Raw genomic sequence first — 17,664 nt, 5'->3', positions numbered from 1 at the left:
TCCATCTCTCTCTTCTTCTCCCTTCCTCTCTCTCTAAAATCAATAAAGAAAAAAAATGTTTTAAATAAATAAAAATCTGATCAGCTTATTAAATAGGTGGCCAATTCGATTGAGAAAGTGGCCAAGCAGCAGAGAACTTCTAATCCCTTCATAAATTCATTTACTTACAATCCAAACCGGTATCCTCATCACTGTGCTTCCGCCAGGCAAGGCCCAGGGTTAGACCGCAGGGAAAACAGGAAATGGAAGAAAGGGCACCCACAGCGCAGTGCTAAAGGACTGCACAGGAAACCTTTGCAATTCTGCTTTCAGCCTGTGGATGGAGCTCTCTCCCTCACCTGCTTCTCTCTTCAGACAGGGCTCCTCACATTTGCACCCAGCTGAGGACCAACCCTAGACATAGTGTTCACTGCTTCTTCAATGGAGGATGTCTGGTAACAACCGGGCAGCTGTGGCACTCTCCCAGGTGAGGATAACCATTTACAGAGTGATATTGTTTCTCCTCCTTTGTCAATGGAAGTCATTGTATGCCGCTGGGGGGCTGTGGGTGGGGAGATGCAGTGGAAGGCAGGTCTGTTTCCTTCTGAATCAGTATTATTTTTTCTTTATTGTTCTTCTCTATGTGTGTCCAAGGCCACAAAACCAGAGTACATCAGAGACTGTGGCCTACGGATTCTAGCATCTTTTCTCCCATGGCTAGGGAATGACCTCGGGGAGGTGCGGGGGGGGGGAAAAAATGATGCTGAAACAGCCAAATCTCTCTTTTCTTTGAGGGAAGATGAAAGCCCTCACCCCTCCCGCACTCCTCTTAGTGCGCAGGTGGAGGTGTGGACCATGGCAGCGTATTTTCCCTTCCCGATGCCTGGTTTCCCACATCACCTGCTTTCATCGCAGCTATTGCTGTATTATTATTTTTATTTGGGGGAAGTTAGGGTAGGGGAGGCAGGAAGAGTCTCAGGTAAGCTGATCACTAGTTGCTCCATGGGCCCTGTGAGTGGAGTGACATTAACATCCGTGAAAAGGTACAGGCTCTGCCGGCTCTGGAAAGGTGTTTGACTCGAATTGCTGGTGAAACAGTGTCAGCTCCTGTGAAGGCTTGTTTCTTTGGGCGTATATTTTAGTATTTAACTTGTTTGCGAGTGGTATCTTGCTGTGTCAAGGATGATCACTTGTTGTATAACTTTACAATCAAAATATGTAATTCCTCATATTAAACAAGAAAACTAGGTGAAATGCCCAGCATGATACCTAGTAGTTATTGCTAAATCATGGGGGTGCCTGGCTCAGAGCTGGTGCTCGATGCCACCCCCACCCAGGTCAGGCTGTCATCCCCCCTCGTCTGCATCCCTGTCTTAACTTCTTCACTGGTGTCCCCACATCCTTTCTTGGCCCCCATTATATAGCAGCCAGAATGCTCTTCTCCTTAAAAAAACAATCACCAAAAATCCGTTTCCATGGCCTTGGAAGCATTCACTTCTCTGACAGAAAGCAGGGCAGACTAGAGGCAGCTCTTTGGAGAAATGATGCCACGCTGTCTTGCATTCATTCATTCAACAAATGTCTTATCAAGCAGCTTTTATGTGTAGTGAACACGGTTCGTGGGATCTAGTGATTAATGAAGCTAAGTCCTGGCCCTCCTGACATTTACAGTGCAGTAGGCAAGCCAAGCAAGTAAACTACAATGGATTTGTTTTGAAGAATTCAACATGGAGATGGGCTCCTTTAAAAAACCAGAGAGTCAAAGCAATTTAAATTTACCAAATAAAGTTTCACAGAAAGTGAAACCTTTGACCCAGAGTTGCACCCACACACCTGTGATTAACTATAAAAGAATGGGCACAGTTTCATTTGGAAAATGCAAATTTGAAAGAATATAAAACGAAATGGAATTCATGACAAAAAGCAAGAGTGGTCATTTTATGTTGATATGGGGTACAATTCTCTAAATTAGTAAGACTTCATGAATCTTTACATCAAAAGATATAACCATCTAAAACAAACCCTCCTGGAAAAACCAAAAGGAAAGAACAGACATGAAGTAGTACAGAGATATTTTTATACCATGTTAACAGATCAAATAGACCCAAACTCCCAAGAATACAGAGGATAGGTTTAATGGATATATATAGAAAGCATTTTATTTTTGAAACAGAGGATATACCTCCTTTGCTATTACCTATGGAATACTTATGAAAGTTGATCATATGTCTTACCAAAGAGAAAATCTCAATAAATTTCCTAAAGAAAAAATGTACGAGGTATATCTTTGACTACAGTGCAGTACAATTAGAAGTTATTAGCAAATGGTTACCAAATAGTACAACAATAAGAAATTTTTTAGAAAACACTTGCTAAAAGAAAATTTTAAATAAATGACAGATGTTAGAAGCGAATGACAAAGATTCTGCAAATGGAAACATAGAATGACACCAAAGGTATATCAGAAGAAAATTTGTAGTCTGAGATGCTTTTCTTACTAAACAAGAAAGAATGAAAATTAGTAAAATAAACACTGAATCTAAGAATGGAAGGTGGAGAGAGAACAAAACAAGCGTAAGCAAATGGAAAAGAGCAGATTTAACAAAGATATAGTAGAAATTAATGCATTCAAAAATCATAAAAATGATGAATCACAAAGGTAGTTCTTCTTAAAAAAAACACAACAATAAAATATACAAGCGTTTGCAAAGCCAATGAAGAAGAGAGAGAGAAGTCATGAACGCAGAACATGAAGAATGAGAAAGGCAGTAACACAAACACAGAAACTTTATTTAAATCATTGAATAACTATGTAACACTTTATTAATGATTCTGAAAATGTCGGAGTTTATATGTCAAAGTAGCAAAATTGAGTTAAGAGAAAGAGCACTTGTAGGGATAGAACCTACCCAGGATTTACTACTAGATTCTATTAATTGTCAAGAACAAGCTAATTCATGTGATGAACACCGGTGGATGCAGACAGTTGGTGGATAGAAGGGATGGGTGGATGGGTAAGTGGAGAGAAGCCCTGGGGCCTGCACATGCAGAATTGGGCTAAGGATGAGGTGGAGGACGGGAAGAGTTTTCAGACTGCATGACCTCTAGCCAAATGAGCCTGGCCCACAACCTTCTGGGCTGACAGAAATCCCCTCTGAGAACCTCAAGTTTGGTCTTTCCTGAGGCTGACAACCCCTGCACACAGGACCAGGGGTCCAGTGTCCACAGCCTAATCCAGTCAGATCAATTAAGCCAGTAAAACCAGATCCTGGCAATGCCCAAGGCCTGCTAGCGATCTGCCCTCCCCAGCCCGCTCTGCCCTCCCCAGGAGCCCGCAGGTGCAGTCTCTCCAGGGGGCGGTGAGAGCCATGAATAGTAAGGGTTTTAGCTCAAGCACACTGAGGCATTTAGCTGCCCAAACCTAATCCCCAATAATCGGATTATGTAAATTCCTACTTCAACCCCTTCCCCTGCAGGACTAGCCCCTGAACTCTCCACCCTGGGAGACAGGACGGGAGAGGGCCCACCAGTCCGAAGTCACTACTAGTGTAGTGGTGCATCCAAACTGTTTCCCCACGTTAAAAATCGCAGAACCAGTAGTCATATGTAAGACAGTGTTGAGAAGAAAACTATTGTCAACTCTGGCTCCAGTATGCCAACCTAATTGCACTCCTCTCTCTGTAGTTCTCACCCCATCTCTGTCCTTGTCCAACTGTACACAGGTCCTATTGCATAGCTTATTGTTTCACCCAGTTGCCACATTTTTTTTTTTTTTACAGCTGTAGTCTATGCCGTTAAGAGAATATGTTACCTCACAGGTTTTTGGCTAAGATGAAAGGTAAGATAGGTTCTTGGTTTAAATTCTAGCTAGAGCTCTATCAGAACTGGTATACTGCAGGGCAGGGTGGGAAGCACTAGCACCATGGGGCAGAGTGCCCCTCCACAGCCCACCGAGGAGACAGGGGGCAGAAAGAGGACGAATCGGCGATGTTCATGGCACACAGTAGGTGACAAAGGCCCCTCCTGTGCCTGTGTACACATAGATCAATTCATTCTCTCAACCTACCCGCTCTTTGCTCTGCCACCGGAATGAACTCTAACCTGTAAATTTAAACATATTACTCCCGTGTTCAAGGCACACAGTTGCCTTCGTGTGGACTGCCCTCCCCTACTCCTACACGTGTAATTCCTATTCAGCCTTTCCCACCCAGCCTTGGGTTCTGTGCCTTTTCCCACATTATAGACCACACTCTGGGTATCTGGGACCCCTGAAACTAGACCACACTCTGGGTATCTGGGACCCCTGAATCTAGACCACACTCTGAGTATCTGGGACCCCTGAAACTGGACCACACTCTGGGTATCTGCGACCCCTGAATCTGGACCACACTCTGAGTATCTGGGACCCCTGAAACTAGACCACACTCTGGGTATCTGGGACCCCTGAATCTGGACCACACTCTGGGTATCTGGGACCCCTGAAACTAGACCACACTCTGGGTATCTGGGACCCCTGAATCTGGACCACACTCTGGGTATCTGGGACCCCTGAATCTGGACCACACTCTGGGTATCTGGGACCCCTGAAACTAGACCACACTCTGAGTATCTGGGACCCCTGAATCTGGACCACACTCTGGGTATCTGGGACCCCTGAATCTAGACCACACTCTGGGTATCTGGGACCCCTGAAACTAGACCACACTCTGGGTATCTGGGACCCCTGAATCTGGACCACACTCTGGGTATCTGGGACCCCTGAATCTGGACCACACTCTGGGTATCTGGAACCCCTGAATCTAGACCACACTCTGGGTATCTGGGACCCCTGAAACTAGACCACCCTCTGGGTATCTGGGACCCCTGAATCTGGACCACACTCTGGGTATCTGGGACCCCTGAATCTAGACCACCCTCTGGGTATTCGGGACCTCTGAACTTCTGCTCAGATGGCCCTGATTCCAGGTTCAGAGCCTACACGGGGCTCCTCCTCAGGTCCCTGTGAGCTGGGAGTCCACATCACACACACACACAGACCCGTACAGAACAGGACAGAACTGGAGGTAGGAACAAATGGGGATGCAGATGGGTCAGGAATCTGCATTTGTACCCTTGTCCCTAGTCCCACAAATGTCAGACAGAGGCAGCCCTGCCTCAAGGCCTCATTTAAATGCCATCCCTCCCACAAGCAATCTCTGATCCTCCAGCTATTACCCTTTGCCTCCGCAACTGCAGTGTCATACTCTCTGCACTCGGGACATCTGTCTTGTTGTTAGTCAGTTTTGTCATGTCCTCTCCTTCCCAAAGGTTGTGAACTCCTTGAAAGCAAATGCAGTGTTTTCTTGCCTTCCTGCCCCCTGACAACCTAGTAATTCTTGCATCAGCTTTTTTATTTATAACAAGAATTGTATTCATCCTTTTTGTGAGAAGAGAGACAAACAACCCCAAAGTCTCAGTGGCTTATAACAGCCCAGATTTATTCTTCACTCATGTTCCGTGAGGATTGTGGTTGGCTGTGGGTTTGCTCCATGGCTTCCAGGCTGAAGGAGCAATCCCAAATCTGACTTGCTCATGCCTAAGCCAAGCAGCAATCACTCTTATATGTGAAGGTCTGCTCACACTTCATTGGTGGATGCAAGTCACATGGCCAATCCCAGAAGCGGGTGGGGAAGGGCTCTCCCTCCACCTAAGGGGGAGGCACTGCCAGTCATTTGACAAATATAATTCTGTCACAGGGAAGGGAGTTAGTAGTTGTCACAATAATAATGCAATCTACCACAATAAAATGTACAATATTCTGACTGAGTGCTAGGTACAGTGCTAAATATTTTACCTGTTTTGTTTTCCTCACTTGCTGCGTACAATCCTATCATTGTCCCCATTTTAGAGATGAGGAAACTGAGGCAGGGAGAAGTTACATAATTCACCTGGGATTGCACAAGTGGGTAGACCAGGGATTTCAACCTGGGTATGCAACTTCAGAGTCCTTTGTTCTTGTCTACTAAGCTGTGATGTATTTGTGCATTTATTGTGTCAAATCCTATGCTGGATCATTCAGAGAGGGCAATGGCTAGAAATTCATCACGAATCCATTCATTAATCAACCAATATTTGATGAATGCCTCTTCACTAGGGCTGGGGAAGAGACAGCAAGATAAATAAGTACAATATTGCTAAATGAAGATGAGGGACAAGGAGAAGAATAAAGCAGGGCAGGAGAATGAAGAGTACTTGTGGGTATGAAGGTACAATTTCAGATATTGTGGTCAGAGAACGGACCTCCACTGAGAAGGTGGCATTGGAGCAAAGACCTGAAGAATGACAGCTTCTTGAGGGCAGGAATTTGTGTCTGTTTTGTGTGAAGTTGAGTTCCCAGTGCCTAGGACAGGAACTGGCCTATAGTTGGCACTCAGTAATAATTTGGTTTTTTTTTGTTGGTTTTTTATTTTTTTAATTAATTTATTTTTGTTACAGAAGTTTCTCCATTTCCCCCCATTGACACCCTCCTCTCGTTCCCGCCCCCACCCCAACATTGTTGTCTATGTCCATTGGTTATGCTTATATGCATAAGTTCTTTGCTTTATCTCTTCCCTTCCCACTGCCCCCATTGGTTGGAAAAAATGAAAGGAAGTGATGGAGAGAATTATGTGGATAACTCGTGCTAAGAGGGTTGCAAGCAGAGAGAACAGTGCAAAGGCCCTGAGGCAGGGGGGTGTCTGGTATGTTGCTGAAATAATGGAGGTCAGAGTGGCCAGAGCTGAGTCAACACAGGAGAGAAGGAACAGAGAGGTCAGGTAAAGGGTATCTCCAGAGCCACTGTGCAGAAGTTTAGCTCTGAATGAAGTGGAGAGACACCGAGGGTTTTGAGCAGAGAAGTGATGGAATCTGACTTGGGTTTTCATAGGATCATTCTGGGCGATGTTGGAGAATAGATGGGAGAGGCAAGCGCAGAAACAGAAAGGCCGCTCTAATAACCAGCTCCTGTGCTGGGCACTGGAAACTGACGAATATATCCGGGTCTAGTGCAGCGATTAATTTCGCTGTGCATCTTAATCTCTCTTGATACTCAGTAAAAACGCGAATTTCAGATCCCATCCCCAGATAACTTGATCTGAGGGTCTGGATTGTGGGTATTGAGCTCTGCCTCCCCTCTCCCTTGATTCTGAATAAGTGGTTCTCGGGGTACAGTTGTAGACTCACTGGGACTTAATTGGTTTCTGATGAATTAACCATCGGGCTTGGCCTTTCCCAGGTTTGTCGACGTCGATAAACTGCACGCGGGGCCTCTGGCTGCAGCCCAGGCGGGTGGCAGAACCCTTCCTGCCCCCAAGCCTTACACAAAGCCGGTCCTCATTCCGCCGGTGCCCTCCTTCTAGGGCACAGGGAGGGCTCGTCAGGGAAGCGGGGACGCGGGGAGTGGAGAGGGGCTGGCGGGAGTCCCGGGAGGAAAGAGGCCGGGTGGGCCCCGCTAACAAAGGGAGGTGTCCTATAAAGGCGGTGGCAGCCGCGGGCGTCCAGGCGAGGGCGCACACGGCCGGCGACAGCGACCAGGACGACGGCGCGGGCTGCTCCAGGCGAGGAGGTGCGCTGAGTCTGGGAGGAAAGTGGGCGCCGCCGGGCGGGGCTGGCGGGCCAGCAGGTCTCCTGCGCAGCCCCGGAGTCCGAGCCGCACGGCCCAGGAGGGCAGGAGTGTGGAGGCCACTTGGTAGCAGCCACCAAGTCAACTCGGTGAGAAGACCTGAGGGCTTTGGGCAGGGCAGGGACGGTGGCGCAGCTCGGGGAGCCTGGCCGGACCCCTAAAGCGTGTTGTCGGGGCTGCTTCACTCTGATACGCGATGCCAGGGACACCCCAGAGCACCCTGAGGGCCGGTCAAGTGGCTCTTGCGTATAGGCGAGCCCCTCCCGGACACCCGGCGGCCCGAAACTTGAGCCAGGAGATGCTTTCCTGGACCCCTGAACTACCATTCCCAAGACAGGGCACTGCAGGCAGGGGCAGGAAAGGTTATAAAAAGAAAAGGGGGAAAGCCGGAAGCGAAGCTGGCAAAGGCAGCAGGTTGGGGTGGGTGCTGGCGTGCACCTTGGAACAGGTGGTTCCCCCAGTGCCCATCCAAAGGCTGGAGTCACGGCAAATGAATTTATTTGGAACATCAACATGCAGAGTTGTCTAAGGAGAACAGCAACCTGCATAATCGTCTATATTCTGATTTTTATAATATATATACGGGATATATAAAGTATATAAGTACACACGAAACTGGCTACTTCTGGGTAATGAGATTACATAGGTAGGTAGGTGGATAAGGAGCCTTTATCGTTTACTTTATGAACTTCTGTACTGTTTGATTATTTTTTCTTAAGTAAGCGTGTATTACTTCTACAAACATTTCCAAAGGCAAAGCTGTGCCTGATGTTGGAGGTTAGGCATCTTCCATGAATGCAACTATATAAACCACCCTTCATCTCCAGCTTTCTGGAGAGTGTTTTTACTTACTTTCAAGAGCAAGATGAAAGAAGAGACAAATACCCAGGACCGAGTGCCAGGAAGAGAAAGGTAAAGTCTTGGGGGGAAAGCTGCGAGTGGATGCGGGGACGGCCGCCACAGGTGTGTCAGCCGTGTGTCCGTGGCTCGTGTTTTCCAGTTGACCTGGCCTGTGTATCCAGGAACCACCAGCATGGAAAAAGCCACAGCTCCTACTGGGGACATGAGTCACCTTCTCTGGGGGCATAATTGTCATTCTTTTCTCTGGTAACCTGCTACCTTCAGTGATGACAAAGGTTTGTTTGCTGTGACCTTCCTCCTGCCCAGCATTCCTTTCCCCGGGCCATGACACCAGCCCATTCAGGGGTGTGGTAGATAGAATTCAGGGGTTCCATGTATTTAGTTGGGGGAAAGTTCCATCTTTATTTCCTCTAACCTTTAATCTAAATTTAGTCTTTCCTTTATTTTTGAATGTTGGTATTAAACTACAGTGGTACTTGCAGTACTAGTGACTTTGTCACTAGTAGAAATCATACATACTTTCATACAGATGTTACAGATCTTTTGAAAAAACTCATTTGCATATCACTAGTTAGAAATTATGGTAATAAATCTAATGTGTTATAAAACAAAGCACATGTAGTACTGTATATAATTTTTAAAATTATTTTTAATAACTAAGTATAATTGATTATTTGATGTGTCTATGTATTTTAATTGATGCACTTACAATCATTATTCTGAGAAGAGAACCAAAAACTTTTTACTTTATGCATTAAAAATCATTTGTTCTGCCCTGGCTGGTCTGGCTCAGCGGTTGGAGTGTCCACCTGCGGTCCAGAGAGACCCAGGTTCGGTTCCTGTTAAGGGCGTGTATCTTGGTTGTAGTTTGTCCCCGGCCCTGGATGGGTCGAGCGGGTGGCAGCCACTCAATGGGTCCCTTCCACGTTGATGTTTCTCTCTCTCTCTCTTCCTCTCTCTCCCTCCCGCTCTATCTGAATGAAAAATGGAAAAATGTCCTCGGATGAGGATAAAAAAAAATCATTGTTCTGAGGTGGAATCCATCCCTAGACTTCTTCAGACTGCCAGAAGGGTCCAAGGCACACACAAACGTTATGGACCCTGACCCAGCAGGAGTCAGAGGTGACACAAATGTATCAACACCCAGGCTTAGGACAACGGCTGTCCCACTGATTCCCTGTGTGACCTGGTTCAAATGCTTTACCCTGTTTTGCCATCTATCAGATGTTTTTTGATTCTGTGGCATATTTGGCATGTTTTTTTAAGCTATTAACTTACTCTGAAGTCAAGATTAATGGCAGTCAGTCCTTGCAACTAAAAAAAGACTAAATACAATTTTTAAAATGTTTAATTAAATTTATTGGGGTGACATTGATTATTACAATTATATAGGTTTCAAGCGTACCATTCTATGATACATCATCTGTGTATTGTAGTGTGTGTTCACCACCAAAATAAGAACTTTAGTGATTTTCCAGTGACCTCTGGACTTTGAGTTTTTCCAGCTTGTTGAATCATTGATTTGTATTTCCCCCTGTGGTGAAGGAGAGTAACACCCCTGAGGATAAATCAACAAGTAATTATTAGGCACCTCCTAGGTTGGCAGGCCTCATTTCAGAATCTTGTCTTCTCCCTGCTTCTAGCACAATAAAATCCAGACCTCTTAGAAGAAAACACCAGTTAGTTTATCCTGCCTAATCTTTTTCTTCCCAGTTTGAAAAGGCCCCCCCGTGGGCTTAGAGTTGACTTAGTGAATGAGCTAAACCCTCTTTTGACAAGAGAAGCGGAAAGTAACTTTGTTCCCACAGTTCTGGCTGCAAAGCAGCCAGCCTTGCAGGGAGAAAACCTGACAGTTTTCTTTCTGTCTTTTTTATTTATTTATTTATTTATTTTATCCTCACCCGAGGACATTTTTCCATTTTTTGTTCAGATAGAGCGGGAGGGAGAGAGAGGAAGAGAGAGAGAGAAACATCTATGTGAAGGGACACATCGAGTGGCTGCCACCCGCACGACCAACCAGGGCCGGGGACAAACTGCAACCGAGGTACGCGCCCTTAGCGGGAACTGAACCCGGGTCTCTCTGGACCGCAGGCCGACGCTCTAACCGCTGAGCCAAACCGGCCAGGGCTTCTTTCTGTCTTAAAATCCTCCTGATTCAGGTTCATAATTTTAGTTTTAGGGACATTTGGGCACAGTTCTGACAACATTCATATTTTCATCGTAGAACTAAAGGCCAGGTTAATTTAGAAATGGTTTAGGGTAGATCATTGGCAATGGGTGGGTGTCGTGGCATTTCAGAGCAGAGGCCTTGGGGGTCAGCTGGTCCACCCTTCAGTTTAGGAGGATGCATGGTCTGCCTGGAAGCCCCCCCTCCATGCCTGGGTTAGTCAGGTGCTGTTTCTCTGCTCCAGCGGGCCCTGTGCTTCCCTGTCCGGCTGCACCGGCAGCGGGCTGGCTCCTCGGCAGCCGGCAGCCAGCACAGGATCTGGCTTGTACTGTCAGTGAGGGTTGATGCCAACACTGGAGGGCATGTGATTGTAACTGCACCTTGGGTACAAATGGGTGTGTCTCTCTGTAGAGAGGAAATGGACCAAGTGGCTGGTGGAGGGAGCCTGAAGCCTGCATGTGCTGCCATGGTCCGCTCACCGCTGGGTTCCCAGCCCGGACAGGACAGGAGAGGCAACCAGACCTGGGTGGGGACACGTCCTGGGGGATACAGATGACTGGAGAATGCCATTCTCTGGAGTAATGACTCTTCTCATCTGTATAGGGAAGAGAACCCTTGTATTTATTAAGCATCTATGTGGCAGGTACATAGTGTCTCATTGATGTATTTATATACCTTTAGAATAGCTCCGTTAATTCTCACGAGAACCCCAGGGATGGTTTTATTTCCATTTTCCAGAAAAAAAAACCCAGAGGCTGAAAGAAAGTACTGATTTACTCAGAATCATATAACTAAAAAATCGGGAGCTGAGATTCAAAGCCAGGTCTTTCTACATTAAAGCCTACTAACTTTCTTAATTTTTTTTCTATTATGAAGCAAATAACATATGAATACTTTATTATAAAAATGTAAAATAATACCAACGTATACACAATAAAACACACAAATCTCTCTTTTCTATCTTCCCCCAACCCACTGTCCTTCCCCAAGGAAGCCCTGTTAGCAGTTTGGCTTGGAACCTTCCAGATATTTTGCTCTTCATCTACACACACATGTGCACACTCACACACATAATGCACACACACAGATGCATGCACACATACACACACACACGTATGTACACACATACAAATACATCCATATACTCCTATAGAGCAAAACAAACAAATACATAAATAAAGCTACTACACTGTAGCTTCATTAGGAAAAAAATAAATTGCAATGAATACTTACTTTTTTCTGTTTTATTTGTAGGAATAATTGTAATTGTTTAACATTTATTGAGCACTTACTGTGTGCCAGATACTGATCTAAGGTACTTTATGTGTACCATTTCATGTGTCCTCACAGGTAGTACCCTGCGTCATCCTTCACTTATGAGGCATTTGGAGCACAGAGAGGTTAAGAGATCCCTCAAGGTCACACAGCTAGGAGGAGTAGAGGTAGAGGCCAAACCAGGTTCTGGCTCTGGAGCCTATGCTTTTAACCATCGCTTGGATGCCTCCACTGATGTCTGACTCCTGTAGAGTCAGGGCTTGGAGGTAACAGAGTGGCTTGTTCCAGTGAACTGGATCATCCTCATTTGGTCCCTGTGGAAGAGTACTGTCTAGTGAAATAACTTCTGGAACATGTCTCCATCCTTATACCAATCCCAGCAATGTCTGCAGTACTCTCACCACAACCAATGCTGCTCACAAGTGAATGTAGCACGAGTTACTACATGGAACAGTGCCTGGAACAACACAAGTACTCTGTTTGCTCTTATTTTTTCTTACTGTGTTGCCTTCATATGCAGTATTTCATTGATTCTTACAACAACCCTGTACGGAGAGAATGGTATCATTAACCCATTCGATAGCTGAAGAACTAAGGCTCAAGTAAGTTGACATGGAGCACCTCATGGCTAGCCTGTGCTTGGAGCTGAGACTAGAACACACATCTTCTGAGGGAAAGGGAGGCTCCTCCCTTCTCTTTTGTACTGTTGTCCCTCCTCTGGGATGACAGGTGTCTTGTATGTGAATACACTGCTTCCTTATCACACATAGTTTTGCATCAGAGTGTTTGTATTAGGAGAGTAGAGCATTGGTGCTCAATGGTGACCCCACACTGAGGTCACATGGAAATATCTGGCTTGGATCTCACATTAAGAGAACTTGAGCCATGGCCGGTTTGGCTCAGCGGTTGGAGTGTCAGCCTGTGGACCAGAGAGTCCTGGGTTCGGCTCCTGCTAGGGGTATGTACCAAAAGAGAGAGAGAGAGAGAGAGAGAGAGAGAGAGAGAGAGAGAGAGGACTTGAGGTTCATTTGCAAGGATTGCAGTTAGCTGACAGCCTTCAGCTGCAGTATCTTCGGGATGGTTCTCGTTCTCCCTGGGCAGCCCCCAGCTAGTGACTGAGCATGCAGGGCTACCAGGCTCTGGCTGTTTCTGCCCAATGGGCTCTGTAATAGTCTTCGCCCAGAGCTCCGTGTTGGTTGACTTTTTCAAATTCGTGTTCCAGGCAGAGGCTCTTCTGCCCAGTCCTGCTTCCTCCCTGCTTTCCATTCACGGTGTCAGTGTGCATTGCAGTCTGAAGGCTTTCTCTGCCCAGTTCTGCTTTCTTCCCTTTTTATCTTCCACAGACATTTACCCCCAGTAAACTGCTTGTACACCCAACTACAATTTAGCATCTGCTTCCTGGAGGACCCAGCCCATCTACTTGGGGAGTTTTAAAAACTACCAATGCCCTCAGAGATTCTTATTTAATTGGTCTGAGGTGCAGCCTGGGTGATTCCCATGAGCAGCCCAAACGGAGAGCCACTGGGACAGAAGAAACGTTGAGAGGCAGAAGTTCCAATTGTTTTACCCTAGAAAAGGACCTGCTTTCTTGCAATTGACTGGGGCCACAACCAATCACTTCTTTAGGTTCTTTTCAAATACAATGGGACCACACTTTGCTTCCCTACAGGCCAATTCAGGTCACTTCTTAACCCTCCAGGTCCTTCCTGCACTGTGAGCTGTTAACATACACAGCAGTTGTGGAAGAAAGCTGGCATTGTGAGAGGCACCTACTGAATTCCGGACACTCTGCCTGATGTTTTATATAACTCAGATGTGTGGGGCATTTACCCACAAACTCATATCCTCATGACAATAAAAGAAGGGTGGAATTTAGGGAGACGTTCAATGGCACTGGTCTGATTATTTTGACCTTGATACAATTCTTTCATACCTTTCTCTAGTCAGGGTTGGTGTTCTGGAGTAGACCTTTAGCATGTGGGACTTTGTGCTGTGATTTTTTTATTTAATTTTTTTTCTTTACTGATTTTAGGGAGAGGGAGAGAGAGATAAAACATCGACGAGAGAGAACATCGATTGGCCACCTCCTGCATGTCCCCCACTGGGGATTGGGCCCACAACCCAGGCACATGCCCTGACCTGGAATCAAACCGTTGACTTCCTGGTGCATGGGTCGACACTTAACCACTGAGCCACGCTGGCCAGGCATGTGCTGTGATTTTTAAGTGCTTATGTACATGCCACCTTCTTCATCAGACCATCCAATAAGCTCCTTGAGGACAAATACCCTGTCCAACCATGTTTACAAACCCAGCCCATAGCACAAGGCCTGGCACAGAGTAGGTCTACATCAAACGTTAATACAAAAGGACAAAGGCACCAAGAACCAAGAGATTACAGCAGGCTTAGTTATTTGAAGAACAGGATATCACCCCAAGGAACGTTCAATACCCAAGTCATTTTGATTGATAACTATATTTATTATTTTGTTATATGTATTCACCAACACTTTTATAGGAATTACTGTGTGTCAGGCACTGTTATAGTGATTAACAAATACTAACTTCATTCTCCTAAGAGCCTTTGTCTACCACCAAGGCTGTGGGACTTCAGGGATGAGAGGGCGTGGGGGTTCTTGGGTGGGTTGGACAGCTTCACAGAAAAGGAGAATTTGAGCTACTGTTTAAAGAATGTGTAGAAATAGGCAGGGAGAGTGAGGGGGGAATTCAAGGTACAGAGAATGGCATGTGTAGAGGAGTGGAATTAGGAGTATTTATTACTCTTTGTGGGAACAGGAATGGCCTGCTGATGGCAGTGAGCCAAGGGCACCAATGATGCATGTCAAGCCAAACCATGTGAAGAAAGGAAGTCATGCTTATAAGAGTTAAAAATGGCACAGTAATTTTTGGCCATCTGTGAGGATAATCACTCCCCTAGGGTTGGAGAGGTCACATAAATGGAGCCTTGGGGAGGCCCGCCCCTTTACAGCGCCCATGCCAAATCACCACCCCGCTTGCCCTTGGTCTGTCTTCTTTTGTCACCCTAAATATCCCCACTTCTGTTCTTCATACAACAGGCCTTCAAAACTCTTCACCGCCCTGCTCATCCTCCTCTAAATGTGGTCCAGTCTGGGTATTTTAGCTCTTATGCTGTGGGGTTTGATTCTCCAGGTGAGGTCTGCCAGCTAGGGAGATGTGTTAACATGTTCATCATTCCAAATACTGTCTTATTAATGAAACCTAGGATCACAGCCTTTTTTTTTTTAAGAATCCGTATTCAACTCCCTATTGGCTAAATATATATTTTTTACTCCTATACGTATACTCAAATGTATGCTATGCCTGACTCCAAAAACTTAGGGAGAGTTGATCATAAAATAAGTAATGCGGGTATTAGAATAAAACAACCTTGTAACTGGAGACTTTTAAACAGCCAAGGAGAAAAAGGCCAAAGGGTATTGTTTGTGTCCTGCTCTTTCTTCAGCCACAGTTTCTTCCTTTATCAAAAGGAGATTTTTAAAAAATCTGAAAATGAGGAAATGCATTTCCAAAAATCGGGGTCAGATCAAACATCTCCTGCTCTGGCCAGTGTGGCTCAGTAGGTTGGAGCATTGTCCTGTGCACCAAAAGGTAGCCAGTTCGATTCCCACCAGGGCACATGCCTGGGTTTCAGGTTTGATTCCTGAAGGGAGCAAGGACAGGAGGCAACGGAGGGATGTTTCTCTCATCTCTCTCCTCTCTCTCTCTCTCTCTCTCTCTCTCTCTCTCTCTCTCTCATCTCTCTCTCTGTCTCTCCCACCTCCTTCCCCTCTCTCTAAAATCAGTAAAAAACGTGTCGTCAGGTAAGGATTTTAAAAAAAGATCAAACATCTCAAGTTTTTGGCAGGACACGTGATACCCATCAGGCCTCTTACAAGGCACCGGCCTCAGGGCCCTGTCTCTTTCCCGCCTAGGAACTCAAACATGACCAGGAAGATCTTCACCAATTCCAGGGAGCGCTGGAGGCAGCAGAACGTGAACAGCGCCTTTGCCAAGCTGCGGAAGCTCATCCCCACTCACCCTCCAGACAAGAAGCTGAGCAAAAATGAGACGCTTCGCTTGGCAATGAGGTATATCAACTTCTTGGTCAAGGTCCTGGGGGAGCAAAGCCTGCAGCAAACTGGAGTGGCGGCTCCGGGAAACATTCTGGGACTCTTCCCCCAAGGACCCCACCTGCCGGACAGGACTCTGCTCGGTGACTGCCAGGTTCCTTCACCCAGCCCAAGCCACCACATTCCTTAGCGTGGCTCCGACTCTCTGGCCCAGGGGAGCACGTGTTCAGAAGTCACCGGCCGCCGACAGCCTTTGCATGTTGCAGCGTCAACGTGAATAATTTGTGAGGCCTGAATTTAAGCTTCCTAGGAGGTGACTCAGGGACAGCTGCAGGGAGCCGAGAGGAGGCCATGAGGAATGTGGCTTTGGATTCCCCCACCCCTGGGGCTTCAGGCAAAGCCACCTGTTTCTGTCTATTTTATATGTCCAAGATCCACATAAGATGTTTGAAGAAAAAACAATTATCATTAAAAACAGGTTTGAAGATCACTGTTCCACTCAATATGTTTTCAGTTATAAGGAAGTAGCATTTCAGATGAGTAGAAAATGCTTCCCTCAGAGCATATTTTAAAGCTTGTTTTGAGAAATGTAGCATATGTGCTCAAGAGTGAACAAAACAAGTCTCCAGGTTGACGAATGTAAAGATAGCCCTTGCAGAAAAAATCCTGGAGCCTTGTGGGGAAATCTGTGGAGAAAAGGCCCTTCTGACGCAGGAGGATTACAAGAACGCAACAGGTACATGTGGAAGAGCTTTGCATCCTTTATCTCGGTAGAAACGTGAGGTGTTACCTGCAATGAGCCAATCCTGTATATGTTAGCTCCAGTGCCAAATGGTGCATTATATCTGTGAGAGGCAAGGACTCGAGAATTTATTAATTAGAGTTCCTAGTTTTCTTTTCTTTATTATTATTTTTATCCTCACCCGAGGACATTTTTCCATTTTTTGTTCAGGTAGAGTGGGAGGGAGAGAGGGGAACAGAGAGAGAGAGAGAAACATCTATGTGAAGGGACACATCGAGTGGCTGCCACCCGCACAACCGACCAGGGCCGGGGACAAACTGCAACCGAGGTACATGCCCTTAGCGGGAACCGAACCCAGGTCTCTCAGGACCGCAGGCCGACGTTCTAACCGCTGAGCCAAACCGGCCAGGGCCCTAGTTTTCTTATGAAAAAACAGTGAGCTGAAATAGGTTATCTAGCCCCTCCGTTTCACATGTCAGGTATTAATACTTCTAATTCAGCCTGAGTTCCTGCTGATTTAAGACCAGTAATACTCAAATATAATTATGAAAATACAAACATTACCATTTAATGACTCATTTAACAGAGAGCCCAATTTAAACAAAAGATTTAGAGTAGACAATAGGGTTGTAATAGCAGACACTAATGAATTAATGAATTTGGAATTTGTCTTCCCTGCTATGGAGCATTAGCTCAGTCTTATGCTGGGAGGGTGGTACCCACAGGTCAGTGGAACATAACTTACCACCACATGCCACCCTGATGATACTTGGACTCAGAGATGAATCCAATATCCAAGCCCAGAACACAAATAATAACATTTGATTGTCTCTGGGACATTTTATTTCTCCAAAGTTAATGATGGTACATTGGTTTTAAAACCTTCTGAACCTCCAGTAGAAAAATGAAGG

The 17,664-nt window shown here is 45.9% G+C and overlaps 1 protein-coding gene across 2 annotated transcripts; it reads left to right on the top strand.

The window, feature by feature from the left end:
- The first annotated feature begins 448 nt into the window (after window positions 1-448).
- TAL2 (TAL bHLH transcription factor 2) lies at window positions 449-16,211 on the top strand. 2 transcript variants are annotated; one of them, XM_036262095.1, is made up of 3 exons: window positions 449-466; window positions 3,759-3,817; window positions 15,851-16,211. In XM_036262095.1, the coding sequence occupies exon 3, from the start codon at window positions 15,884-15,886 to the stop codon at window positions 16,199-16,201; it is 318 nt and encodes a 105-aa protein (XP_036117988.1). In that variant the 5' UTR covers window positions 449-466; window positions 3,759-3,817; window positions 15,851-15,883; the 3' UTR covers window positions 16,202-16,211. The 2 variants fall into 2 exon arrangements, with proteins under 2 accessions (XP_036117988.1, XP_036117989.1); XM_036262096.1 differs by lacking the exons at window positions 449-466; window positions 3,759-3,817 and adding an exon at window positions 7,696-7,707 and having other exon boundaries at window positions 15,874-16,201.
- The last annotated feature ends 1,453 nt before the right edge of the window (window positions 16,212-17,664 follow it).

The sequence above is a fragment of the Molossus molossus genome, unplaced genomic scaffold (genome assembly GCF_014108415.1).
Source record: "Molossus molossus isolate mMolMol1 unplaced genomic scaffold, mMolMol1.p scaffold_m16_p_14, whole genome shotgun sequence".
Taxonomy (NCBI): domain Eukaryota; kingdom Metazoa; phylum Chordata; class Mammalia; order Chiroptera; family Molossidae; genus Molossus; species Molossus molossus.
Note: the sequence above shows the minus strand (reverse complement) of the source record. Positions and strands in the feature narration are given on the sequence as shown.